This window comes from Oncorhynchus mykiss, chromosome 9 (assembly GCF_013265735.2).
Source record: "Oncorhynchus mykiss isolate Arlee chromosome 9, USDA_OmykA_1.1, whole genome shotgun sequence".
Lineage (NCBI taxonomy): Eukaryota > Metazoa > Chordata > Actinopteri > Salmoniformes > Salmonidae > Oncorhynchus > Oncorhynchus mykiss.
Window position 1 is genome coordinate 43,780,912 of NC_048573.1, and position 27,195 is coordinate 43,808,106.

Here is a 27,195-nt window from a genome sequence, read left to right on the forward strand (position 1 = left end):
GTTGGAATTCATATCGCACTGTACGGCCTTACCTGAGGATTGGGGAGCAATTAAATAGGGTATCAGTCTACTCAGTACCAAAGTGCTTTTTCAGAGTTATCATGCGCCAAACATCCACATTGCATTGTTTTTCCTCTCGAATAGTGTTCAGTAGGTTGACTGGTACAATAAATGTGGCTCAGAGTCCTGCAATAAGAAATATGATGCTAATGTTCTCTGGATGTCACTGAGTAGACTGATACCCCATGTCATTGATCCACAATCCATAGGTAAGGCTGTACAGTGAAATAGGTACGCCCCCCCCCCCCCCCCCCCAATAAAATTCAGTAGTCTAACAAAATTCAGTGTGATTTCAACAGACTTTTGTCAAATTAACAAATTATTGTCTTTTGTTGAATTTATATAAGGACATTCCAGCCTCGTTTAGCATGATCTATTCCATTATGGCATGATTCCACTATTTGTATTAATTTGCATTACTTTCATCGATACTTTTATTTTGAAGGCAAATCGCAAATTCCACGATTGTGCCTAATCCTTATTGTGGCTAGCTTCACATAGATGGGTCCGACCATCATTAATCAAATAAGAAGTGTCTTTTAAATTAGGGGTCTTTAAGATGATGACACCTAGGTAGAACGATAGCTAGCGAGCTAACTATAGCTACTGAAACAGATCGTTTAGTTATTTAATACATAAACTAAATATCTCACTATCTGTCCACTGCTTTATAAGACATAAAAAAATTAGGCCTATAACAATTTTGACTATGCAGAGGAGAGAGAGAGAGAGTTCTCTGTTGGGTACATGACAAATACAAGGGACATTTCATATAAAAAGCACACAGGTTTTTATTGCATATCAATTTCATGTATAAATTCTTCATAGCATTGGAAAGATTACATTTGGTATACATTTCTATTCTACAGAATTAACATCAGAATCATATCAATTCCATGAAATTTCTCTGAAGTACATCTTCAATAATCACAAGCATCAAAAAAAACTTCAATTTCAGGTATTGTTCAATATTATTCTACAATCCTTTCATTTTTTTCATTACAGCTTTCTCCCACAATCTTTTTTGTATTCATTTAAGAACCACCTGCCCGATACATCTGTAAGGACTTGAAGTCAAACCTACTAACCTAACCACATGTACAATAAGTGCATCTACGGATTCATCATTTTTTATTTCATTTTTTAATTTAAGATACACATTTCACAAATGGACATCATTATGACTGCCAAACACGTCATGCACAATATCTTTTTAATAAACATAACAGAGGTGATACAACTCGGATTCAAATGAAACGAGCACCATCCATTTAAACCCATATTTTTTTCATTGAATTTTTCAGACATATGCAACATTGTTTTTTAAAATACTATACAGTTAAAAAGAAACTTTTTTTTGTTGTTTTTTTGTACTTTTTCCTGTAACAGTGGGGAAAGAACAGCAACCGTATTCTGAAGTTATCAGTTTGTGACCATTTGCCAGATCCTTTCAAAAGCTGGCAATGTGATCTTTGACTTCAATGTGCATCCATAATTCTACAACCGACAGCGCGCACTTATTACAGTAGTACATGACATGAATTACTCCATATATAGTATACCTAAATATTTAGTAACCCCAGTCTCTGCATTTAATAGTAATGTATTGCAAAACAATGTGTTAACCGTGGATCCACATTTAGTATAGCAAGACAGAGACCTCTGTCATCATTATCATCGGACATGTAATGATGCAGCAAAACTAGTATCACCCTGCCACCTGCTGACAAAAAAATTAAATTACAGTGCTTCAGTTACTGATTTTTTTCCAAGTTCATCATCATTTTAAGTGAGGGTTGATCATCCACTCCAAGTGAGGCAAATCAGGTTAACTCCTAGTAACTCTTTAGTGACAGAGACCCATGCCTGCCCAGTTTGTTGTTTTGGACCCATGCGTTTAAGTGCTGGCCTGAACCTATCCCGCCCAGTCCTGAAAGTCTTAATTCACATGTCCAGCGTGAAAGCAACTTTTGCAATTTACAGTGAACAACCCTTCAACTTACAGCGACATGAAATAAAAAAACCCTGCGCAGTATTAAGTGCCATCTCTACCTTTGTCTACAGTTTGGAATGAAATCCCGTAAATTAGAAGATAATTGGGAGGAAGGGAATTGACAAGGGATTTATCAAAAAGAGTGTGTTTGCAAATATGAATACAAAGTGAATAGAAGTCTTTGAAACTTAAAATCCTATGTATGTCATTTTTCTCTCCAAACCAGAAGCATTTCCTGGTTTGATTTCTTTCCTAGTTTGATTGTTTAATTCTTTTGCTGGTCTCACAGTACAGTAAATGTGTTCTGCTGGGTGTTAAAACCCTTTACAGACAATCAAACTCATCTCAGTTACAGCTGGAGTAAAGGGTGAACCATCAAGCTATGACCAGCGGGTTTTATGCCTCAAGGAAGAAACATACTCTTCTCAGGATTAAAAGTCTCTCGGCTGTCGAAACCCTCGTGTCAAACACTAGTTACAGAACCATTTAACCCCGAGAGTAATGCAAGTTCTACTAACAAGTGGAAATATGATAGAATGGTACACTGTAGTTGGACACTATCTGAAAAACAATGTCGATTTTATCAATGACTGGGCATTGAGACATTTTTTTTTCTAAAACCACACGGTCACATTTAAAAAGAATAATTCCTACAATTTGAAACCATCAAAGCAGAATCTGAGCACTAATAAACTGATTGAGTTGATTGGATTTGTTATCGAGTGAAATGTATTTGCTTATACTTAGGATCAATGATAAGCTAACAATACAATGCCCTGGCATCCAAATCACCTGACATTCATAGTGAAGGCTTCCATTTCATTAAATGACCACCGTAAGACTTCCAACACAAAACACATCAGCATACTGGTTGAAATGGTTGAACTGAAACGAGAGAAAACCAAACCTCGTGCTAGACACAGCATTGCAAAACATGATATAAACAATCTAGAACTACCGTGTCACTTGAAATAAAAACAGCTGATTTTCATGCTTTCTTTCCAATTTGGCACACTGGTCTTTACAGAAAAAAAACATTGAAACCCAGATTCAAAATCCCGGTCGTGTTTCGATTCAACTTCATTCCTTCAGCAACACTTAAAAGAGGGATGAAACAAAATACTTTTTTTTTTCGTGTTTTCATTTGTCACTTGTCTCCAATTGTGACATTTTTTTTTAACCTAAATAAATAGAATTACACACACTCTTTAAATCAAATATATACGAAGGTAAAAACAACAACTATGACAGCAATTAAAACCCCTCGAAAAAGAAATGATTGTCGGAGAACAAAACCTTTTCTATGGGTTATTTGGCACATACCACTCTTGCTATGAACGTCCAGGTTATTTTGTACATCATACAACAATATCATACAATTTTGGTCCTTCACTAAATAATTATATTAACATTTGAGCACGGAGGTGCCTAAAATGAGACAATACTGTTTTATCAAAGAGAAAAACACAAAATGGAATCACGTTAACAAATGAGCAAAAAAGGGAAAAATAGGCTTTCCCTATTCTAACCAATGGACATCCATTTAACCTCTTGTTCACCGGATAACTTTTGAGGTCGAGACTTTGTCCTCTGCAATGCCCATTATATGTTGGGGGCGGTCATTCTCCATGACATCATTGCCATTCGAGCTTGATGCATCATCCTACTGTACTTTCTTCATAAACAAAAGCCAGAGTGCCCTTTCCTGCTCTAACATTTATCATTGTGCTATTATTGATTTGAAACAAGAATGAAGAGAGTGAAGGCATTGGATATGATGATGGGGGGGGGGGGGGGGGGGGGGGGTCCATCAGCTAACGAGCTAGTTAGTACATCCCCACTATGTGTTGACACTGCTGCTCCTCCCACCCGGCGAAACAGCACCCCCCTATGGACATGCAGTGCATATGTTCCAGACCGACTGTTACTGTATCTGTTGCTATTGAGACATTGTGTTAGACTGTGTAGAATAGATGGGTGTTTTGCTCTCCTAGTGATGCGTTTACACACTCAAACATAACTGTCTCTGAGAGTCCAACCAAAGGGGTTCGTTGGGGCGGAGTGGGCGGGTCTTGTAGAATGACTGGGGTTTGGGGTGGTCAATCCTGGGATGTCCTTCACTCCTCTACAGGGAGGATCTCTGCTTGCGACTGTCTGTTTGTCTGAGGGGCCCCTCGTACACACACGCACTAACGTGGGCATGCACGAATCAATGCGCGTAAACGCGCGCGCGTACGCACACAAAAACACACACACCCACACACACAGAGAAGGGCAGGAGCCAGGAGTCCTCTCTCTTCTCAGGCCGGGGGTGTGTGAAGTTGAGTTCTCCTCCGTAGTAGCCTCCTACCTTCTGCCGCGCTCTCTCTCTCTCTCTCTCTCTCTCTCTGTCACTTTTCTTATTTTTATCGTGATACTATACTGCCTCCCTCCTCTCTCTCCTAGATGTGGTTGAGTGGGTGAAAGCTGCTCGTCTCGGACGGGCCTCCTCCCATGCTCAGCCAGGCATCCAGTGAGTTCTGGGAGGACGCGTGCAAAGGGTTGTTCTCCGACAGAGACAGCATCATTGCATAAGCCTGGAGGAGACAGAGAAATGACAAACAAAATCAACATCCATTGGTCAGAAACCATTTTGTGAGTCTCCGCGTTGTCAGCCAATCGAACATGACTGTCATTATTGTCGATAAAACACCAAGAGATGTTCCATCTCGGATTAGGAGTAGCGTTTCAACGATTGCAACAAATCTGGGCATGCAAGAGGTCAAAGGTCAAAGGTGACGCTGCTGATGGGACAGTAGGTGTAGTAGAAGGAGAGCGTTAATAGCTCAGTTAGTAGGTAAGTTAAGCGAAAGGTAAGGCATGTCAAGGAGAAGAACACTGGTCTTTAATTCAACGACTCTCATCCCGACACTCCATACAGCAACACTGAACAACATTGGCCTCGTTGTCATGCGTTTTCTTCGCTGTGTTTTCCCTTATCATCGAACTCAATCGAACTCAAGCTTCAGGGACCAATGTCCAAAATGATTGGCCACTTTCTGCCTCCCTCGCTCTCTTTCAACGAGAGTCCACCTACCTGGGTTTTAGCCTGCCTGTACAGAGTCTCTTTCAGGGCCTCAGACTCGAGCGAGGCGGTGTTAAAAATGTCTTTAACATCAAAGGGGGGCTCCTCGCTGCTGCTGGCCTTATGCAGCTCCAGGCCCTTGGGGAAGCTGGGCAGGGACTCCAGGTCTAACAGCCCACCGTCTTCCTCTATACACCTGCAGCAGCACCAGGGAGGGGGAGGGGAATGGTAGGGGGGGGGGGGATGAGGGAAAGGGGAAGGAGCATCCTCAGTTAGCCCAACCAATACTGTCTTGTAACTCGATGGATGGACTTTTGATGGCGCATGCATGGTGGGGGCAGATGGACGCACGGACGGATGGAGACGGACGGGATATGGGCTATGGTGGACATAGAGAGAGAGAGAGAGAGAGAGAGAGAGAGAGAGAGAGAGAGAGAGAGAGAGAGAGGGAGAGAGAGAGAGAGAGAGAGAGAGAGAGAGAGAGAGAGAGAGAGAACCACGGATGCACTGAAAGGGAAAGGGAGAGCTAAAAGGCTCAACCATTTGGAGCCACTGTGCTCGTTGCGGGGAGAGAGAGACTGACAGACAGGTGGACATGGAATGGAACTGTGAGAGTTCTATCTGCATCCCGACACCCTTTTGTCACCGTCTAGCTCTCGTTGACCTCACTGCACTGCCATTACAGGGAGGGCAGGTCATGCATTGTTACATTTGATTAGTTTTGTTAGTTGGAATGGGAGGAGACAGAGGTGGCTGTTGTGATTGGGTGGGTATGTTTGTGGAGGTGTTGTGTGGTGTGCTGTACATGACAGTCTGAATTTGTCTGTAGTTGTGTGTAACTACGTCTGTATTCTACCAGATAGGACATACCTGCGGGTGTGTTCGTAGCTCATGGCTAGCGGTGTGGCCTCCTCCTCTTCTTCCGCCTCCTCCTCTTCTTCGTCCTCGTACGCCTCCGGCGTGACCATAGTGACCGGGGAGGGGGACTCAGGCGCCTCGTCCTGAGACTTCTCTGTCAGGCTGCCTTCCTCCTCCTCTTCGTCATCTCCCTCCGCCTCCTCCTCCTCTTCCTCCAGCCCCCGGGCTGCCATCTTGGAGTTGGACAGGCTGTGGCTAGATGGACGCTCCTCTTCCGCAACCTCTGACCTGCAACGACGAGAACCTTATTGATTTTGCACTTTATTTCTAGCAACAACAAAAAAATGGTTTCTTTCATTTCAATAAAATACAATCTATTATATTCTTAAAATGTCTTGGTTGACCCTCATTGGGTTTAATAGGTGGAACTATGCATCCAAATAATCTAATGCCGTCCGTTTTCTCTCCTCATCTCCTCATATTCACTGCTCAGCTCACTATTTCCACCCATTCTGCTTTGGCTAGATGAGCGGAGACGAGGGAGAGAAGACGGGAGGAGAGGATGGCCCTTTTACCTCCATATTAGGACTTTGATTGGTCTTTCTAGGCCCACTGCCCTAGCTGCCTCAGTGGGCCACGGCCAGGCATCCCTTCTGTCTGTCTGCCTGTCTGTCCCCTGTCTGTCTGTCAATAGGCAATGAGTCATACTTTGCACAGCCATAACTAAGATGCCAGGAGCTCCGTTGACAGCGAGCAGAGCCCCATTCCCACTATCCAAGCAAACACACGTGTGTCGACAATTGTCGAGACCCGTTTCAAAGGGGAAACGGAGCCGAATGATTAATTGGCTAATTCCTGAGAACCAGTATATAGGCAAGAATTGCTCAAATGGTTAGTTTGGGCCCCGATTCTGGATGCTGTGTGTGTGTGTAGGAGTGTGTGTGTATGTGTAGGGGAGGCGATGGCTGCTCAGCAAAGCAGCCATTGCGACCTGCCGACTTTACATTATCCAGCCCCCCCACCCCGGTCTCCGCCGCTTCATGCCTCATGATGTCATTTCCTCAGGGGGAGCCCGTTTACCCTAGGAGAAGCCGGACAGACGGACATTTATCAAACCAGACAGGATACCTTCGGGGAGCGAAAGGGACAGAGGGGTGGTGGGGTGGTGGGGGGGGGGGTGCTTGTTCTCCTCTTTCAATCTAGATTAAATATTGTATAATCAAATTGGCAGGGGCTGTGTGGGGGGGATATAGGGACGCGGCTCTGACGCTGGGCCCTGCGTTTTGTCACTTAGTCTAAACACGTCAGCCGTGTGTTTGTGTTAGCAACCTGGGAGACTGCCTCAAATGGAGTCTCCCTGAGGACCTGCACTGCCAGCCTACCCTCCAACAAAAGGCATACCCCCCCACAACAGGCCTACCCCCCCCCCACAACTTTTGAGCAGAAGAAACGCCCAGTCCAGCTCTATCCCCCCCCACACACACTGTCCACCGTCCCCGCCCCTCCGCACACTGTGTAGTGCCCCATACACCACTCCTTACCTCACAGGCTAGACAGTGTCCAGGAGAGAGGGGGAAAAAAAACACTAGAGCGAGACAAGTGACTAGACCGACTTGACTTTGTTTACAAACACTTTGTGGAGAGGAGACGCATGAGCGCACAGATAGGCATACACACAGCTGTGTGTCTGTGTTCAATGAGGGGGGGTTGGGGGAGGCGCTTCAGTCAAAGTGTCTGTGTGTCTGTCTGTGTGTGTGTGTGTGTGCGTGTGAGTGTGTCTGGGATGGACAGAAAACAGAGCACTTATTTTGAATTACAGATATTAAAATGCCAGGCTTGCTTGTTCTGGATGGTTCTGCACTATTGATCCCAGATGGCAGAGGGGCTAAATTACCCCTGAGTTCTGTTAACTTTTATGTCTACTGACCAGGGAGGGAGGGAGAAAAAGACAGAGAGCGAGAGAGGGAGACACAGACAGACAGAAAGAGATTGAAAGAGAGAAAGACAGGGAAAAAGATGGATATATTGAGAGAAAAGAGAGTGAGAGAGGGAGAGAGGGAGAAAGACAGATATACATTGAGGGAAAAAAGTATTTGATCCCCTGCTGATTTTGTACGTTTGCCCACTGACAAAGTAATGATCAGTCTATAATTTTAATGGTAGGTTTATTTGAACAGTGAGAGACAGAATAACAACAACAAAAAATCCAGAAACACACATGTCAAAAATGTTATAAATTGATTTGCATTTTAACGAGGGAAATAAGTATTTGACCCCTCTGCAAAACATGACTTAGTACTTGGTGGCAAAACCCTTGTTGGCAATCCCAGAGGTCAGACGTTTCTTGTAGTTGGCCACCAGGTTTGCACACATCTCAAGAGGGATTTTGTCCTTTGCAGATCTTCTCCAAGTCATTAAGGTTTCGAGGCTGACGTTTGGCAACTCGATCCTTCAGCTCCCTCCACAGATTTTCTATGGGATTAAGGTCTGGAGACTGGCTAGGCCACTCCAGGACCTTAATGTGCTTCTTCTTGAGCCACTCCTTTGTTGCCTTGGCCGTGTGTTTTGGGTCATTGTCATGCTGGAATACCCATCCACGACCAATTTTCTCACCCAAGATTTGATGGTACATGGCCCCATCCATCGTCCCTTTGATGCGGTGAAGTTGTCCTGTCCCCTTAGCAGAAAAACACCCCCAAAGCATGTTTCAACCTCCATGTTTGACGGTGGGGATGGTGTTCTTGGGGTCATAGGCAGCAATCCTCCACCTCCAAATACGGTGAGTTGAGTTGATGCCAAAGAGATCCATTTTGGTCTCATCTGACCACAACACTTTCACCCAGGTTGTCCTCTGAATCATTCAGATGTTCATTGGCAAACTTCAGACGGGCATGTATATGTGCTTTCTTGAGCAGGGTGACCTTGCAGGCGCTGCAGGATTTCAGTCCTTCACGGCGTAGTGTGTTACCAATTGTTTTCTTGGTGACTATGGTCCCAGCTGCCTTGAGATCATTGACAAGATCCTCCCGTGTAGTTCTGGGCTGATTCCTCACTGTTGTCCGGATCATTGCAACTCCCCGAGGTGAGATCTTGCATGGATCCCCAGGCCGAGGGAGATTGACAGTTCTTTTGTGTTTCTTCCATTTGCGAATAATCGCACCAACTGTTGTCACCTTTTCACCAAGCTGCTTGGCGATCGTCTTGTAGCCCATTCCAGTCTTGTGTAGGTCTACAATCTTGTCCCTGACATCCTTGGAGAGCTCTTTGGTCTTGGCCATGGTGGAGAGTTTGTAATCTGATTGATTGATTGCCTCCCTTTAAGAGTGTGCTCCTAATCTCAGCTCGTTACCTGTATAAAAGACACCTGGGAGCCAGGAATCTTTCTGATTGAGAGGGGGTGAAATACTTATTTCCCTCATTAAACTGCAAATCAATTTCTAACATTTTTGACCTGCGTTTTTCTGGATTTTGTTGTTGTTATTCTGTCTCTCACTGTTCAAATAAACCTACCATTAAAATTATAGACTGATCATTTCTTTGTCAGTGGGGAAACGTACAAAATCAGCAGGGGATCAAATACTTTTTTACTTCACTGTATATAGAGAAAGGAGAGTGAGAGAGGGAGAAAGAGTGAAAGAGAGAAATAGAAAAACAATCAGCCCAACTGGCATGAAGACGGCAGAGCGAAATCAAGGAGGAACCATTACGTGTCATCAAAAGAACCCAACATGCCTCTCTAGGGCTTATTGAAGAAGACGGCTCGGATATTTCCCCCAGAACACGTCTGTCAGAGCCAGTACATGTTCCCGACATCGCCCACCACTGCCTCCGAACCTGGTTCGTATTCATTATGAGCCAAATGCAAGAAAACAGACTGAACCTACCTGGACTTGTCCAAAAAGAAATGCATGATTTCATTTTCAGTTGCAAAACATTTTACTAAGGTGTGCACTAATGAACATGACCGTGCTAAGCACTAGCTGCTCTCTATATACCTGCGCAGGGCCGTAGACAAGAGAAGGCCAGAAGCTCTGGTATATGTTTATCCCTGGTTAGAACCTGGGAATTTTCTTTCAGTTGAGGAGAAATTAGTCGTTGAGAACTGTCAGAGCAGAGTTGAGGGGGGGGGGGGGGCATTTATAGAGCTGTACTGTACAGTGTCTACTATTCTGTACTGTACTCCACCTAAAGCCTGTTGGAGTAACATTCAACCACTAGAGGGCAGAGTATGTACAGTTTCACCATAGACACACATCTGACAGGGGAGTAGAGACAGTGTTAGGAAGGCTGGGAGCGTCAGATCAACTGCAGTATACTCCTAACCAGCCAATCAAATGGACACCTTAAAAAAACACAAACCTTTATAAAAACTATGAATGTTTGTAAGTTAAAGGTCCTTGTTTTGGTGTGTGTGTGTGTGTGTGTGTGTGTGTGGTATGTAAACAGAGGTCATTCGCTGAACCACGCTTGCGTGATGATGAATGTCCTTGCCTGAGACCTGAAGACTTGTGTTGGCTCCCCAAGCCAATGCCTTGGCTTTAGCTCACCGGGCTCACACAGTCTTGTGGTAGGAGACTGGGATTCAAAACCCCTTTGTAGAAAACATTACGAGTGCTCTGTTCTGAGCTTGCGTGTCCGTGCGTGTGTGCGTGTGTGTGTGTCCCCCCCCCTACCTCTTGTCTGTTGAGCTGGATGCCTGGTTCAGCTCGCTGTTGGAAATGAAGTTGCGGATTTCTGAGAAGTACGAGTCCTCCTTCTCATCTAAAAGTGCATGATTGTCTGGCTCGGAGTTGGGAGAGGAAACGTTGTTTCCTAGGTTGGAGAGGATCCCAGAGTGTTGACTCACTGTAAGCAGGAAACACACCACCGTTAGCCATGGCATATGGAGCTATAATAAACAGCTGGAATCGGGGACTACACTGTACATTTCAATGACACACTAAGCTATACACTACACATGTCAACGTACACGACACTCACCACCAGGGAGGAATAAAATTGGTAAAATAAATGCTGAACCCGGAAAGAGATGGCAGGCGCCGAGTAACAACTGCTAATGTCGAAAGGGATAGTTCAGGATTTTGGCATATCCGTTTCCTTACCTCGAAAGCAGTCGACAGACAACGAGTGACTGCAATCCACGTTACCCACACAAATATCGAAACATGTCAAAATCGTTGAGCTGGGGGTTAATTAGGCGAACGGGGGACCCACCGGGGATGCTCTCATGCTCGTGCTTCTTGAGGTGACGGTCCAGGTTGGTCTGCTGGCCGAAGCAGCGGTTGCACAGGTGACACTTGAAGGGCTTCTCCTTGTTGTGGATGTTACGCACATGCCGCTGGAGGTTGGAGGAGATGCTGAACGAACGGTCACAGTATTTACACCTGAGTAGAAAATACGGGGAGGGAGGGGTAAGTTTGATTTCTGATTTAAAAAAAATATTTGTGCAGGTAATGTAAAGGTGGTAGGTTGTAATGCCAATACCACTCAATGCATTGAATCTGAGTTTAAAGAGAATGGGAGAAAGACATAGAAGCAGAGAAGGAGAGGGATGCAGAGAGAGAGAGAGAGACAGAGAGAGAGAGAGAGAGAGAGACAGAGACAGAGACAGAGAGAGAGAGAGTAGGCTAGACTGGTAGCGGGGCATAGACAGGCAGGGAAAATGGAGCTTGGGAAGCTGAGAAAGAGTGAGAGAAAGAGCGAGAGATAGAGTGGTAGAGAGGTGGTCTAAATGAGTGGCCTGTTCCACTGTGTAAACAACAGTAATGACCCAGAATGCCTCAGTCTAAACACTGTGGGCAACATGACTGTTAATCTACTATTGGTCTTTCTACATGGACACATTTGTCACTGCAGCTCTGACACACACACACACACACACACACACACACACACACACACACACACACACACACACACAGGGTTTTCCCCCTTGCCTGCATGGTGGGAGAATATGGAGGTGTGTTGTGCGTCCGTCAATTCCTCAAGCACACACAAGTAATATGATGAATAGGCGACCGCATCAGTGGTCAGAACATAAACTAGAAGCAAAACGAGGGTTTTCACTCCGTCACCACATCACAGTCACGAAAAAACACACAAACAGACTATGGGTCAATTAACACTGCAATAGCGCCACCGTGTGGTGGAGAAACATTGATGCGCCACCCGGTGGGAATGGGAGTACAATATTTAGCAGCCCTGATGCAGCACAGCCCAGCTCAACATCCACTCTGACTACTGCTCAATCTCACTCCCCACTATGGGAAATCTGGACAATCTGGCAACCGGGGGTCGGCATGGCAACCCAAGAGACAAACAAGCAGGTAGGAACGTGGTCCTGATTTGAGGGAGGATTTCTGGAAAATCTTTCAGCGATATATCTGGGGTCGTGACCGCGCACACACGCGCGCACACACACACACACACACACACACACACACACACACACACACACACACACACACACACACACACACACACACACACACACACACACACAGCTGTACATCTATTTAACCTGGCCATAAATAAACAGTGGCCAGGCCTTGTCAAAACCCCCAGCCCACTGACACTGGCTCTTTGTTGTGTGTGTGTGTTTGCATCAGGGCCTGCAGACCTGCTACAAGGTGACCTCCGCTAACCCCAACAAACACCACACACACACACACACACTGACGTCAGACAGCAAGCCCCTGCTGCTGCAAGGCTGGCATTCAGGGCTAATTGCTTTGGGAAAAGTTGCTGGTGATCAAGCTTTGGAATCAAGATGCAGGGCCCTTTTCATGTTCTGCCGTGTGTTTGTGTGTGCGCTACGTGCGTACATGTGCGTGCTCAAGCTCGCTAACATCCAGACTCGGAGCAACACACTTCACAGAGCATGGTCGAGCGCCAACACTAATTCCTTTTTTTCTCTCTCTGTGTTTATATTTATTTGTGTCCGAAGGGACGTGAAATTACGACTTCTTTTTCTAGTCCCCGGCAGTCCAGAACATTGCGACGGGGGCTGCACATGGAGCGTTACTGACTGAATGGGGTCTTTCAGTGGTCAGGTCTAAAGTGTGGCCAATTTCTGGAGCAGAAAGCAGCCGCCTGATAGGATCTCAGGCAGGCAAATGGCCCTCAGACAATGAAGCATGAAGGCGGCGGCTAGAAGGCCCTGGTCTCTCTTTCTGTCCGTCTCTCTCACACACACTCTGTCGCTCTCTCTTCGTCGCTCTTTTCCTCTCCCGGTGTTTCTTTCCCTCTCCACTTGTCGCTCTCCCCCGCTCTCTCTCTCACAGTCACTCTCTACCTCATCTCGGTCTCTCCTTGTCGCTTTCTCTCCCTCTCCCTCTGTGCTGCTTTTGGTCTTATTTGCCTGAAAAGTGGCAGAGATAATGATGTCTGCTATTTGTTATGGTAAATTGTTTCTAAATGAGCTAATCAGTAGATTGTTTGGACTGGGCCCGGGAACTGGGTCCCCCGAGAAAAATCTCTCTCTCCCTCTCGTTCTGTAGATTGTGCTCAAAGAGTTGGCACTACAGCTCAACAGAAGACAAAGTGCACCACTTTGGGGCCGGGCCCTCAGGTTAGCCAAGTTTCCAATAGTAGGAGGTTCATTTGAAAATGAGATTGCAGGTTCCTTTCTAAAGTAGTACTGCTTGGCTATCACTGTCCCTCTTGCCATTTACAGTCAATCTGTTCTCAAACTGCACACGGTTTATTGGGCTCCAAGATGGAGATGGCGAGAGATGGAGAAACAGAGCGAGAGAGAGAGAGATCATCACCTATCCACCTATCAGAGGATAGGTGATGCAGAGGAGAGAAGGAGAGGGAGAGGTAAGGATAGAGATTCAGCAGGGAGGAGACGGAGAGAGCGAGAGACAAACAAACAGCAGAGACAGAGGGAGACAAGCAGAGAGAAAAGGAGAGAGAAAAGGAGAGAGAGAGGGAGAGGCTGGGCAGGAGCCAAATGATTGATAATTAACGGGTCTCTATAAACAGAGTTCTGATCTTTCCAGGGCACCATTACAACCCAACATTGTCCAGGACCACCACTCCCCTGGCCCATTCCATCCCTCCCTCCTTGTCCTACCCGACTACATCTGGGCAGACTGCATCAATCTTCCTTCTCTTTCCTACATTCTCGCACTTTCCTTGCTCTCTCACTCTTCTCAAGTACCAGACGCACCCCTCCTCACGTTTCCAGCAGGTCGTATATATGTATATATCACTCTGCGGTGTGTGTGTGTACAGCTGAATCTGCACATTTGAGTGTGTGTGTGTGTGTGTGTGTGTGTCCGTCATCGAGGCCTATGCCAGGCATGAGTGTGTTTTTGTTGCCAAATGAGGAGGGATAAATCAGGTGGGAAGGATGTGATTTCATCATTGGTTGACCGGTTGGAGTAGGCCTCTGTCAGCGGTACGGAGAGACCGAGAAGAGAAGAGAGGGCGAGAGGAGCTGAGAGGAAGAGGGAGGAGAGAGAGAGAGAGGGGGAGAGAGGGAGGACAGGAAAGGCTTACCTGTAGGGCTGCTCTCCTGTGTGTGTCCGTAAGTGCCTGGTAAGATTAGCTGACCTGGGGAAGATCTTCCCACAGTACCTGGGGAGAAAGAGAGGGGAGGGGGGAGAGAGAAAGAAAGAGAGAGAGAGAGAACACAGCTTAAATATCCTACACTGTCCCGTACTTCTTACAAAAAGTTTACCCCCCCAAAAAAAATCTCTGGCGTGGTGCCTACCTGCAGGTGTAACGCTCTTTGCCTTTGCGGAGGATGGCGTCGGAGAGGGAGGGCGGCGGCGAGCGGAAGTTGAAGAGCGGGTGGGCGGAGTGCTGCAGTGAGTTGGGCGGGGCGTCCAGTTTGAGAGCGCCGAAGCTCTCCAGCTTCTCCGTCATGTTCTCCATGGCCGACATCTGAGGTAAAGAAGGTGTACCACGGTAAAGATACTGTAGCTGTAGATAGGGGAAGATTTACAGTCACGTTTTAGTCAACAATAACTGTTCTTCAACAGGTTGCACTGTTTTGTTCCAGTCCTACACTAGGCCTTGATTAGTTGGTTAAATCGCGCAAACTGTTCGCCTCGGTGACGAGTGCCTGGTAGCGGGGGCCGGAGAGAGAGAAATGGAGGAAGGCAGGAGGAAGCGATATATCAGAGGTCGTTCTCTTGATTGTGCTGTCGGGAGTCACCTCCCTGACCTATCGCACGTTGGCAGACACTCGAGGAGTCCCCTGAGTCCCACCACCCGGCCCAGGCAGACTTTGTTCTCAGCCACCTCCTCCTTTCCCCTCCGCCCTCAGACTCTCGGTGAAGCCACCGCGAGCTCAATAAGCCATTCAATGAGAACTCTGACGGGAACCATACAATAAAGTTCAAAGATGCCCGTCACTGATACTGCTTTACCTTGTCTCCTCCCCCAGCCTCGGGACAAAGGGCCAGTCAGTTATGGGCTGGGGGTTTTTTATTTGACAAAAACAGCTTACATCCTTCCTGGTTTGGGAATACAACAGGGGACATGGAAACAGACACGCCGGCTCAATGTACTTATTCATGGCGTCTCGGCGTTGGATGATTCCGTCAGCGGAACGAATTAGCGAATGAGCGGTCTCGTCATGGCGGTGTGATAACTGGGTGGATTGGAGCCTAGAAGGTTGGGATAACAGAGGGCTTATTGGGCTTCGTATTTGTCTTGGATGTGTTCTGTCCAAGACCCAGGTGAAAGCAGAAAGTCTCAAAGGACTGTCCTTACGTCCTTATGCTCCCGCCTGTTCTTATGTGCCACCCACACCTGGCATATAGGAGGAAAGGATCCACTGTTGTTGTTGGATGCACATGTAGGGTACAGTGTGTGTGTGTGTGTGCGCGTGTGCGTGTGCGTGTGTGTGTGTGTGTGTGTGTGTGTGTGTGTGCGTGCGTGCGTGCGTGCGTGCGTACTAACTCAGTGTGTGAGTGCCTCGTTCAACTTCACAATTGATAGAGGACCAAGCAGATTCCCGGGTCAGATAAAACGAGTTCCCAACAACAGCCCCCATTCTTCCCCATTCTCCTGGACACAAACACAGGACGTCCTTGATGGACACACTGCTATTATCTAGGCAGCCAGGGAGAAGAAACTGGCCAGGAGGAAGTTATTAGCTCTCCGTGTGCTCCGAGGCCCAGAGAAACAATGCCGCAACTAAGTTTAGGATTAGCAAGGGGCTGAATGGTGGGATAGCTGCATGGGGTGAGATAGGGCTCGATTCAAAAGCGTATTATTCTTCTTATTAATACGTATCATTCTTCTTATCGCCGCTGGGAGGTTGTTTGGTAGGTGGGAAGGGTTGGAAGGGTTCGGGGACAAGCCAAACAATGCGGTTTGGTTATCAAAGGGGCGACGCGATACCAGACCTTTTGTCTTCTGTGCTACAAGGTGGGAGGCGGTGGAATTCCGAGGCGCCACATCGTAAACAAAGGAAGAAATCGTACAGAGCCCCTGAGAAATGACAGTGGCGCTTCGGGACCGCTGTGGGACCGTTGCGCAGGAGAGGAGGGTTTCAGGAGTGGGTTTGTGGGAATTCTCATAGAGCAACATGTTGGGACAAAATCAGATATCGATTCTAAAAATCTGCCTAAGACTTCAACTTGGTGACCAGTTTTCCTAATCTGTCTCTACCCGTCTATTCAATGACATAGATGAGCACATCTGTGTCTACTCAATCAGATGCAGTCAGTCAGTCAGTCAGTCAGTCAGATTGATATTAAGATTACTTTATTTGTCAATTGCACACAATGACCAACTGAAATCTGACTTCCTATTTAACCCAACCCTCTGAAAGACACATACAGTTGAAGTGGGAAGTTTACATACACTTAGGTTGGAGTCATTAAAACTCTGTTTTCAACCACTCCACAAATGTATTGTTAACAAACTATAGTTTTGGGAAGTCGGTTAGGACATCTACTTTGTGCATGACACAAGTCATTTTTCCAACAATTGTTTACAGACAGATTATTTCACTTATAATTCACTGTATCACAATTTCTGTGGGCCAGACGTTTACATACACTAAGTTGCCTTTAAACAGCTTGGAAAATTCCAGAAAATTATGTCATGGCTCTAAAGCTTCTGATAGGCTAATTGACAAACAATAGTATGCAAGTGTACACCAAGTGTACACCATGGGACCATGCAGCCGTCATACCGCTCAGGAAGGAGACACATTCTGTGCAAATCAATCACAGAACAACAGCAAAGGACCTTGTGAAGATGCTGGAGGAAACAGGTACAAAAGTATCTATATCCACAGTAAAACAAGTCCTATATCAACATAACCTGAAAGGCCGCTCAGCAAGGAAGAAGCCACAGCTCCAAAACCACCATAAAAAAACAGACTACAGTTTGCAACTGCACACGGGGACAAAGATCGTACTTTTTTGAGAAATGTCCTCGGGTCTGATGAAACAAAAATAGAACTGTTTGGCCATAATGACCTTTGTTTTGTTTGGAGGAAAAGGGGGAGGCTTGCAAGCCGAAGAACACCATACCAACCGTGAAGCACGGGGGTGGCAGCATCATGTTGTGGGGGTGCTTTGCTGCAGGAGGGACTGGTGCACTTCACAAAATAGATGGCATCATGAGGGAGGAAATTTATGTGGATATATTGAAGCAACAGCTCAAGACATCAGTCCGGAAGTTAAAGATTGGTCGCAAATGGGTCTTCCAAATGGGTCTTCCAAACTTCTGACCCAGCTCTGTCAGGAGGAATGGGCCAAAATTCACCCAACTTGAGTGGGAAGCTTGTGGAAGGCTACCCGAAACGTTTGACCCAAGTTTGACCCAATTTTAAGGCAATGCTACCAAAAACGAATTGAGTGTTTGTAAACTTCTGACCCACTGGGAATGTGATGGAAGAAATAAAAGCTGAAATAAATCATTCTCTCTACTATTATTCTGACATTTAACATTCTTAAAATAAAGTGGTGATCCTAACTGACCTAAGACAGGGAATTTTTTACCAGGATTAAATGTCAGGAATTGTGAAAAACTGAGTTTAAATGTATTTGGCTAAAGTGTATGTAAACCTCTGACTTCAACTGTACATATACAGGTTGCAGAGGTTGGAGCAGGAGGCTTCAACACTGGACTCCTGTGGAGCAGTTGCTGTGGGGTTTAGGTGTCTTTCTGAAGGGCACAACGGCAGGCAATGGCATCTAAGACTTGACACCAGAAAACCTCCTGTTGCCAGTTCACTTCCCGACAGATTTTTACCGTCAGACCCGGGATTCGAACTCGCAAACCTCCAGTTGCTGGCTCGCCTTTCTAGGCTACCTGCTACCTGTCTGTCTGCCTCGCAGCAGTGGGGGTTTGCTGTGTGTGTGTGTGTGTGTGTGTGTGTGTGTGTGTGTGTGTGTGTGTGTGTGTGTGTGTGTGTGTGTGTGTGTGTGTGTGTGTGTGTACCTGTGGATGAAAGAGCAACGGGCTGGGCCTCAGGTACTTCTCCTTCAGAGCTCCCACAGGGTCCAGTAACTTCCTCTTTTCCACCCTGCTGGACAGCAAGGACAAGGGTTACGTACGAAGGTCAGAGGTCAACTGGAAAGGTCGCACTGATTCACACTATACATGCCCATATAACGTATTATAATTTCATTTATACATTTTATGGACACAGTATGTTTTACATGAGTTATCTTGTTGTTATTAGTCCCACCCTCCAGCTCCATTCAACCCCTCCCATCTATCTCTTAACACCATCCATATTGGATTTCTATTGGCCATATCTTTTTCAACTGTGCTGCGATGCTTCACAAAAGCTCTGAACCTTTCCATTCTCATAGTTTCTACAGACTGAACATATATATTTTTTGCTAAAAGCATTATTATATTATTGATAGATTGACTATGACTTCTCAGATCGCCCAGTAATGTGAGAGTGCATACTTAGTCGTTTGCTAGTGTGGATATTGCAACCTAGTCCTTTCCTCTCATCTCATGAGGGGAAAGGTTAAGTCTGAACACTGACATACAGATTTGGAGATATATATTATACTGAATATAGGTTCTAACATGAGTTTCAACTTGAGTGGGTTATCATACAGTGTCTGGTGAGGCCTCTGGTCTACTCGGGGCTGAAATACCTGTATATTGGGTCCATGAAGAAGGGTGAGGGCTTGGCGTAGTGCAGGGAGGGCTGCTGCTGGGGCGGCTGAGCCAGGGACTGCTGTTGCTGGGGCAGCGGGGGCTGGAGGAGGGAGTGGCCCTGGGGGTGCTGGGCGTGGGAGTGCGGGTGGCTGCCGGGGTGCTCCTCCTTGCGGTGGTTCTTGCGGCTGGGCGGTTGCTCGGGGGCCACCATCCCGTTGTGTCCGTCCCGTCGGCGGCTGCCGATGCTCAGGTCCAGCGGCTGCTCCTCACCCCCGGGGAGAATGAGGGGGGCGTTGCTGCTACTGCTGGGTGGGGTGGGCTTGGAGGGGGCCGGTGGGGCCGGCTTGGCCTCCTTGGGCTTGGTGGTGAGGTCGAAGGGCGATGACTCTCCAGTGCCCGGGGCGGACATTTTGTGGGGTGTCGGATGCTGCTCACGAGGCGACTTGGGCTCAGCCTTGAAGAACATGCCGGGGTTGAGGGTGCCGGCCCGCTCTGCGAAGGGGTAGAGGGAGTGAGGGAAGTTGGGTAAGAACTGGAAGGGGAACATGGAATGGTAGGGCAGCGAGCCGATCTTCTTCTCCTGCAGGCCCATGAGGCCAGGGCCAAAGTACTTCTCTGCGATGGAGGCGATGGCCTTGATGGAGTCAGTGGCAGCGGCGCCCCCTGTGGTGGTGGGTGGCAGCGCCTGCTCCTCCGGAGGCGGGAAGAAGGAGTGCTGGGAGGCGCCGGAGAGGAAGGAGGGACGCTCGCAGGCCAGGTTGCTCAAGCTGGACACCGCCGACACCGAGCCACTACTCACGTCGTCCGGCCGCCCGTCCAGACCCGCCCTCTCCGCCCCCCTCGCCCCTCCAGCGCCCGCCGCCTTCCTCCTCTTGGCGCCGGTGCTCCGCTCCCGTTGTTCCCGCTCGCTCTCTGCGTCGCTGTCTAAGTCTGAACCCGAGGCGGTGCCGGTGGTGGTGTCCAGGTCGGTGCCGCTGGTGGTGTTGACGTCCTCCAGGTCACTGCCGTCCGACACCTCCGACATCTTGGCCTTGGCCTTGGCCTCGCCGTACGCCAGCCTATCCTTGTCCTCCCTCTCCTGGCTGCTGAGGAGACTACCACCTCCATTGTTGTTGTTCATGGAGCTGACCAGAGACAGTGGAGGCCCGTCCAGGGGGCTGCGGGGCAGCTTGCCCTCCTGAATCCCACCGTTGTTACTGTTGTTGCCCAGGGGGCTCTTCAGCATCGGGCTGGGGGGCAGTAAGGGCGGCCGGGGGTAGAGCGAGGGGGGGAAAAGGCCCGGGAAGCCGTGGGAGAGCGAAGGGAAACCATGCGGCCCAGGGGAGAAGGGAAGGCCAGCATGGGGGTGAGGGTGTGGCCGGGAGGGGAAGTAGTCGGGGAAGGCCAGGCCCGAGTGGTTGAGGCCCGGGTGGTGGTGGGGATGGTGGTGCTTAGACTTGGCCAGGATGGGGCTGCTGCTCATGGGGATGCCGGGAGCGAAAAGTCCCCCAGCAGGGCCGTAATGGTTCTTGCCCTCACAGAAGCGCCGGTGCTTGTTGAGGGAGGAGGTAGTGCTGAACATCTGGCCACAGTCCTTACACTTGATCTGGGTGCGGCAGTCGGCGTGCATGCGCTTGTGGCGGCACAGGTTGGAGAACTGCGTGTAGGACTTGTGGCACACCTCGCCTGGGGAGACACACAGCCCACATGGGCCTGGTTAAGCCCATTTAAACACTGTCACTAACTCAGAGTACCAGAGTAAAGTCAACAGTCTACACGGATACAACACTAGGCTACTTAGAGAAAAATACATGTACATCGCGCCTTCATTTGGTCTAAAGACTGTATATCTATACAAATCAGAAGCCGTACATGCTTTTGGTGAAGTCCAGTGACAAGTTTTCATCTTCATACTTATTGGCCATTGAATCACTATGACTGGCAACACACCTACCATATGTCCACATGGGGCAATATACGGTTAAGCTGACTATTTTCACACTATGTTCTATGAAGTGATGCTTGAATACATACTGTACGTATACATGTATATAGGCATATACACACATACGTGCACATGAGTACAAACAGAAATGCAAAGCAGAAAGTTGAGTGAGAGAAGAAGAGATCATGGCTTCCGGCATCGTTCAATGGGGAGCTGAAGCGGATACTGTGGATCCACTTTGATCATATCAAATCTGCCCATGCCGTCGGGAAATTTGTTTTATATCACCCTCAGAGGGGAAAAAAACACACACAGAAGGAAAAGAAACCAAAAAGGAACACACAAAGTAACACTTTTTTTGAAAGTCCCCCTAAAGATGCTCAACAAATTATCAATAAACTATTTTCAGTAACATATCAGCTGCAGAGGGACCATAGAGTTGAATAGAGGGCCCAACTCCTATCTGTACCATTGCAATTGCGCCCTCTATCCAATTCTAAGCTGGACTATCAAAATAAAGTGTGACCCATACAACAAAAAGAGAAGGAGAGTGAGAGGCACAGAGAGGGGGAAGGAGGACGATAACAAAAACAAGCAAAAAAGGTAGGAAAAACGCAAAACAAAATGGCGGTTGAAAAAGGGATGGGGGTCATGGAATTGTCTCTGACCTATGGGATTGTGTCTGCTACTGTCACTGGCCCTGCCTGGGGTTGGAGAGAGACGGAGGGAGGAGGAAGAGGAGGATGAGGAGGAGGCCTTTGGACACGGGGAGGAGGTAGAACTAGATGTGGGTTGGCTAGGCCGTGGCGGCGACAGGGGCGGTGGCGACTCAGACTTACAGATGAAGGGCTTGACACTGCTGTGAATGTGCTTGTGCTGCTTGAGGCCCGAGGAGGTGGCGAAGGTCTTGCCACACTCGGGGCAGGTGTGAGCGCGCGCTCCTACGTGCTGTGAGCGGATGTGGCGCTGCAGGTTGCTGGGGTCCGTAAACACCTACGGGTAGGGGGAGGGGGGGGGGTGGCCGGCACGTTTACATTGACACACACACATATGCATACGCACAGATATAAAGCAGTTATGGCCAGCGATCACAGTCATCCGATCACTGTAATAAATAGTACTGAGTAAAATGGATTTTACTGCCATCATAGACAACACAAAACCTGATGATCTATCTCAGTTTATGGCCTATTAACATTGATGGTGGTGACATTCACAAACAACTAACTTGATGGCCAGTCAACCAAGCTGCATAAACTGAAACAAGTGACACAAGTCATCTAACATAAACCCACATGATTAAGTTGGTACTAAGTTGGGTTTATGGTTGCCGACTTAATCATGACATCACACGATTACAACCACGTGTTCCTACATACATACAGGATGGATTTTCTCCTCATTCAAGTCGCTACTGTAGCTAGTGTCAGCATTCACCAAGGTAGCGAAGGAGAAGAGCCAGTGTTTGAGTGCACAACTTACGTGCCGGGTGTGCTGTACCTTATCGCAGTTTTCACACTCGAACCGCTTTCCGCTGTCGTGGGACATCTGGTGACGGATGAGGTTGGACTTCCAGTTGAAGGCCTTGGGACACTGGTCACACTTGTACTCCCGCTCCTCTGTGTGCACAATCATGTGCTGGCCCAGACTGGACAGGGAACACACACACACACACACACAGTCCTTTAGGATAATGATGATACACCTCCAATCATTAGTGTAGAGGTGATTGTACCACTGTGTGTGTGCATGTGTGTGTGTTCTCAATGACGCATGTGTGTGTGTGTGTGTGTGTGTGTGTGTGTGTATATGTGCTGCACCTGTACTCGTTGGGGAAGATCTTCTCGCAATCCTTGCACTCATGGACGGGCTCATGGTCGCTGTCGTCGCGCTCCTGCTTGAAGTCCTCGTTGCTGAGCGTGTCGAACAGGGAGCCGGCGCTGGCGCACGAGTACTTCTGGTGCCGCCGCAGCTCCAGGGCCGAGGTGAACAGCTCGTCACAGTCCTCGCAGCGGTACATCTGCTCGTCTGCAAAACAACACAACTTGATTTGTCCCAACTGTTTTATCGGATACATGCGTCATCTGGACAAAGACCGAACAATACACACCTGCGAAAGGTAAAAGTCTGAGCAGGATAACAGCATAGCTCCCCAGCCTATATCCATCCATGATCCCAAACTGAACACACAACTACAAACAAGGCAAGAGCATCCAGAAATGCCTAGCCTTCAAACTTGTATGAAAAGAAATCTCAGGGTAGCCCATACCCCGTACTCTCCTGTCCAAGCTAATCAAGAGCATGTTCAAACGCTTAAAATAACCACCCTCCAATTGGTGTTGATGTAAAAGGAAAAATCTATTAGAAAATCAAATGTAGCCTGGGCTAGAGGGCTTTACACCTTAATTAACTCATAGCTGATTACTTTAAGTCCAGTAGTAGTGGCTGTTCTTTGGCTTTATAGCGAGCAAAGGAAACAATAGGCTACACATTTGTCATTGTGTTTTCCAGCATGATAGCCTTTGTAATACTTTTCCCAACCAAGGTCAAACCGATAAAACTTGGAGGCAGGGGCTTTCAATGGCGGGTTCCTGACTTGGACGCCAAGTTCAACAACTCAGGCCAAATGAGAGAGAGAGAGGGGGGGAGGGGGAGTAGATGGTGGAAGTTGTCCAAGAAGAATGAGCCATGCGGGGTTCGGCTAGGTTGTCACCAACCCCATGGAGGTTTAAGAGCGCCAATCAACCCACGATGCCCGCTCTGCCGTGACCCTAGTGGGCACTGCGTGAGGGCACCAGAGATCCCCCTAACACACCACACTGTAACTATTAGTCATCGAATAGCAAAGCAGACAAGTTGATTCAAAATGACTTACAGTGCATGGCTCATCTGGTTTCTACTGTATGCCTACATTTATTCCGCTGGCTATGTCTAGAGCCATTAAAAGGGCAGAAGTGTAGCAACAGAACTTTGTCTAAACATGTATTTGAACAAATGACCCTCTTTGGTCGTAGTCGTCCATTACTTCAAACTCAAACACTATGCATGCATAGCTGCCACCCTAGCCACATAACTCATAACGGAGTGAGCGTTTTGCTGTGTTAAATGTTCCATTCCAACCTAAAAAACACCTCAGCGCCAAGCTATTTGGATGTGTCACCTTTGAAAGCTGCGACGTGTTTCCACGAACAGGCTTATAAAAAGCGCTTATTGAGGCTTTGTTACCCGTTTTATGACACAGAGGCTTTGTCACATCAAACAGCACTTCAAGTGGGAAGTGAAACGCGAGGAGGACCGGGCAGAACCGCACCTAGCCATCGGCTTCACCGCTACATGGCGTTCGACTCGAGGCCTACAATGCTAGATAGGAGGCGTGCGGGGCGTTTTAAGGCTGAAGAATACTTTTGGCGCCATTATCTGTGTTCCATCAGTAACACTCCGGAATCGAGAGGAGGAATGTTGCGGAGGGAGGACGGTGAGAGGGCTCATAAATGGGAGACTAATAGCTTTCTGGGAGATGTAGGGGAACACAATTATGTGCAGTTTAGCGACTAATCTGGGAGCATGGGTGAGGTCTCGGGGGACTCCTCAAGCCCCACTTCAAATTCCAGCTCCTATAAGCCAGCCGAAGAGTGGTGCAGCCGCCAAGCTATTCCTCTCCCCTTCTTTTCTCTAGCGAACGCACACACACACACACACACACACACACACACACACACAGTCTACCTTTCCTTTTGTTACTAATTTGTTCATTCATTCTGCCTCTCCTCCATTTTCTATCTTTCCCAAACTCTCGCAATATGTCAGTCTCTTTCGTTTTCTCTTGCTCTCTTTACAAATCTCTCGCCTTACGTCCCGTTCCTATCCTTTCACCCCCTCTCCTGTTCTTTTGGCAAAGAGATCTGAGGGAGGCTTTCGGGGGGGAGAAAACATTTTGTGTGTTAGAACATCTATGGCTCACGAATACCGTGTTCTGTCTACACCGTTTTTATAGTCCATGACAAGTGAAAACATAGCCCCACTTCATTGCAAAAAGACCAAGATGTTCAAACGTTCAACTGATTTATGCCTTACCTCACCTGGATCAAAATGGAGTACCTGGATCAAAATGGGAATGATGAAATGACGTTCTCTTTGACATGTAGCCTAGGCTACAAGATCATGTACAACAAGCATGACTGAAATGTCGTAGTCCTAAATGAATTGGAACGGCTCAAGACAATTTGCATGTTAGACAAAACCACATGAATCCATAAAAATAAACAATAGGCCTACATGCCAAAACATGAAATCCGAAGTGTGGGGAGGTCCCCATTCTGATATTATAGAGATTTCTCAAAAACAAAGTCATTGGATTTCAGTTATCGTAAAATGACCCAGCATCAAATCTCATTTGCCACTAACCTCGTGTTTTACCTAACTATTCTGTCACTTGTTGACTTTAGGCTAATAGAACGCTTTTATCCTCATCACAAAACCTATTAATTCCAATAATATGCTACAGTATAGCCTATCTAATAGGTTAAGGCTATCCTATATTAATTCTAAAACAAGGTAAGTATGGCAGGGCCTACATCAAATCCTTCCCTACAAACATAATAGGCCTACTTGTCAAACCCTTCCCTACAAACGTGATTTACATTTCAAGAAATAGCCAACATCATTTTATTTGCAATTGTTTTCAGGACTTCATAATATTTTCAACATACATACATGTAGGCCGAGGCTTAAGTCATTTTGGAAAGTGATAGCTGACCCCTAGACTAGACCAGGATTTCCCAAACTCGGTCCTGTTCCCCGCCCCTGCACGTTTTGTTTTTTGCCCTAGAGAGCTGATTCAAATAACCAACTCATCATTAAGCTTTGATTGTTTCAATCAGCTGTGTAGTCCTAGGGTATGGGAAACGCTGGGCTAGACTGAAGCAATTGTGGTTGGATGAGGACTGAGTTCATCATTGGTGGGTGTATGGGATAGCAATCAGATCTATTTTCATGATAGGACACAAATCTCACTCAGAAAAAGGTATAAGATACGACTCTCTGAAGGGGACACACACAATCCGTGTGAATTTTGTCCAAATATAATGATGACGTTTTGGATCTTCCTCAAGAATTCCATAGAAAGAGGTTATTTGGGGTACATATATTTGGCCTATGAAATCTGTAGCTAAAATAATGATTCAAAGATTCAAAACGTCAATTATTTTGGGCGGCTAAATTTACAACGAATTTGTCCTGAAGGTTAAATCCAAACGCAGCATCTTTAGCATATGTGAAAGAGTTTCTCAACTCTATAGCCACATTGGCCAACAAAGCCGCGCAGGATGTTCGTTTAGAGTTTGTTTAAAATATGCGCTAATGATGCGCATTAATCTTACCTTCTAGGTTCGGTGCCATCGATCCCTCCGGGAAAAGTCCGTCCTTCATATACACCAGGAGCTCCTCCCCCACTTCAATATCCCTAATAGCTTTATAATAAATCTGTTAAAGAGAAAAGGGAGGGTGAGAAGGCGGTTAGGGACAGTATAGTCAACAAAAAAGCTATAGTCTGTGTCATTAATAAATCAATTACTCTTCATTGCCGTCGATTTAATAGGCTTATTAATATCTTCATCTGTCAATATCGTTGTTGTTATTATTGTTATTAATGGCAACAACAATACAAATAATAATTTGTATTAGGCCTATTTATGTAGGCCTGATCAAAAAAAGGCTATTTGACAATTGTCCTTACAGCCCAACTCGTTTATTTAATATTTAAATTGCTTGGTATATAAATGCATTTATAAATCCGATTTCGTTTTTTTGTCTACTTTACAGCAATTGTTTATCATATAAACATGTGATAGTGATAGGTCTATTCATCGATGCACATTCATTATTATTGTTTCTAAAAATCGAAAGATTATTATTTATATATATTTAATAAAAAATGATAGGAGGCAATATTTTTTTATTTATTTACCACAATAATTAGGCTACCCAATGACGCTCTTCTTTTGGGTTTTAAAAAACCATAATAACTCATTGTTATTAGAATTCAGGCTGACTCCACGCGCCAAAAAAATGGCCTAGAATATGTTGAATTCAATGAGCCAAATACAAACATAATTTGGGATGTAAACAAAGATATAGTTCAAGTATATTTGAAGATTCCAAAATTGAAATAAACGGACCGTGTCTCGTAGGCTATTCTTTTTT

The 27,195-nt window shown here is 46.6% G+C and overlaps 1 protein-coding gene across 12 annotated transcripts in view; it reads right to left on the reverse strand.

Moving 5' to 3' along the window:
* Positions 1-814: 814 nt before the first annotated feature.
* The window catches only part of prdm16 (PR domain containing 16), a 233,829-nt gene continuing 207,448 nt past the window's right edge, over positions 815-27,195 (reverse strand). For 2 of the 12 annotated variants that reach the window (XM_036988085.1, XM_036988097.1), the window contains 14 exons: positions 26,373-26,475; positions 22,815-23,022; positions 22,477-22,642; positions 21,834-21,987; positions 21,663-21,698; positions 19,067-20,735; positions 18,390-18,477; positions 14,695-14,906; positions 14,481-14,558; positions 11,190-11,359; positions 10,649-10,820; positions 5,988-6,263; positions 5,130-5,313; positions 815-4,629 (listed from right to left, as the gene is read on the reverse strand). In XM_036988085.1, coding sequence (XP_036843980.1) covers positions 4,495-4,629; positions 5,130-5,313; positions 5,988-6,263; positions 10,649-10,820; positions 11,190-11,359; positions 14,481-14,558; positions 14,695-14,906; positions 18,390-18,477; positions 19,067-20,735; positions 21,663-21,698; positions 21,834-21,987; positions 22,477-22,642; positions 22,815-23,022; positions 26,373-26,475 — 3,651 coding nt within the window. In that variant the 3' untranslated portion in view covers positions 815-4,494. Of the gene's footprint in view, positions 4,630-5,129; positions 5,314-5,987; positions 6,264-10,648; positions 10,821-11,189; positions 11,360-14,480; positions 14,559-14,694; positions 14,907-18,389; positions 18,478-19,066; positions 20,763-21,662; positions 21,699-21,833; positions 21,988-22,476; positions 22,643-22,814; positions 23,023-26,372; positions 26,476-27,195 lie in introns of all 12 variants that reach the window. The other 10 variants (XM_036988088.1, XM_036988091.1, XM_036988086.1 and 7 more) reach the window with 10 other exon arrangements.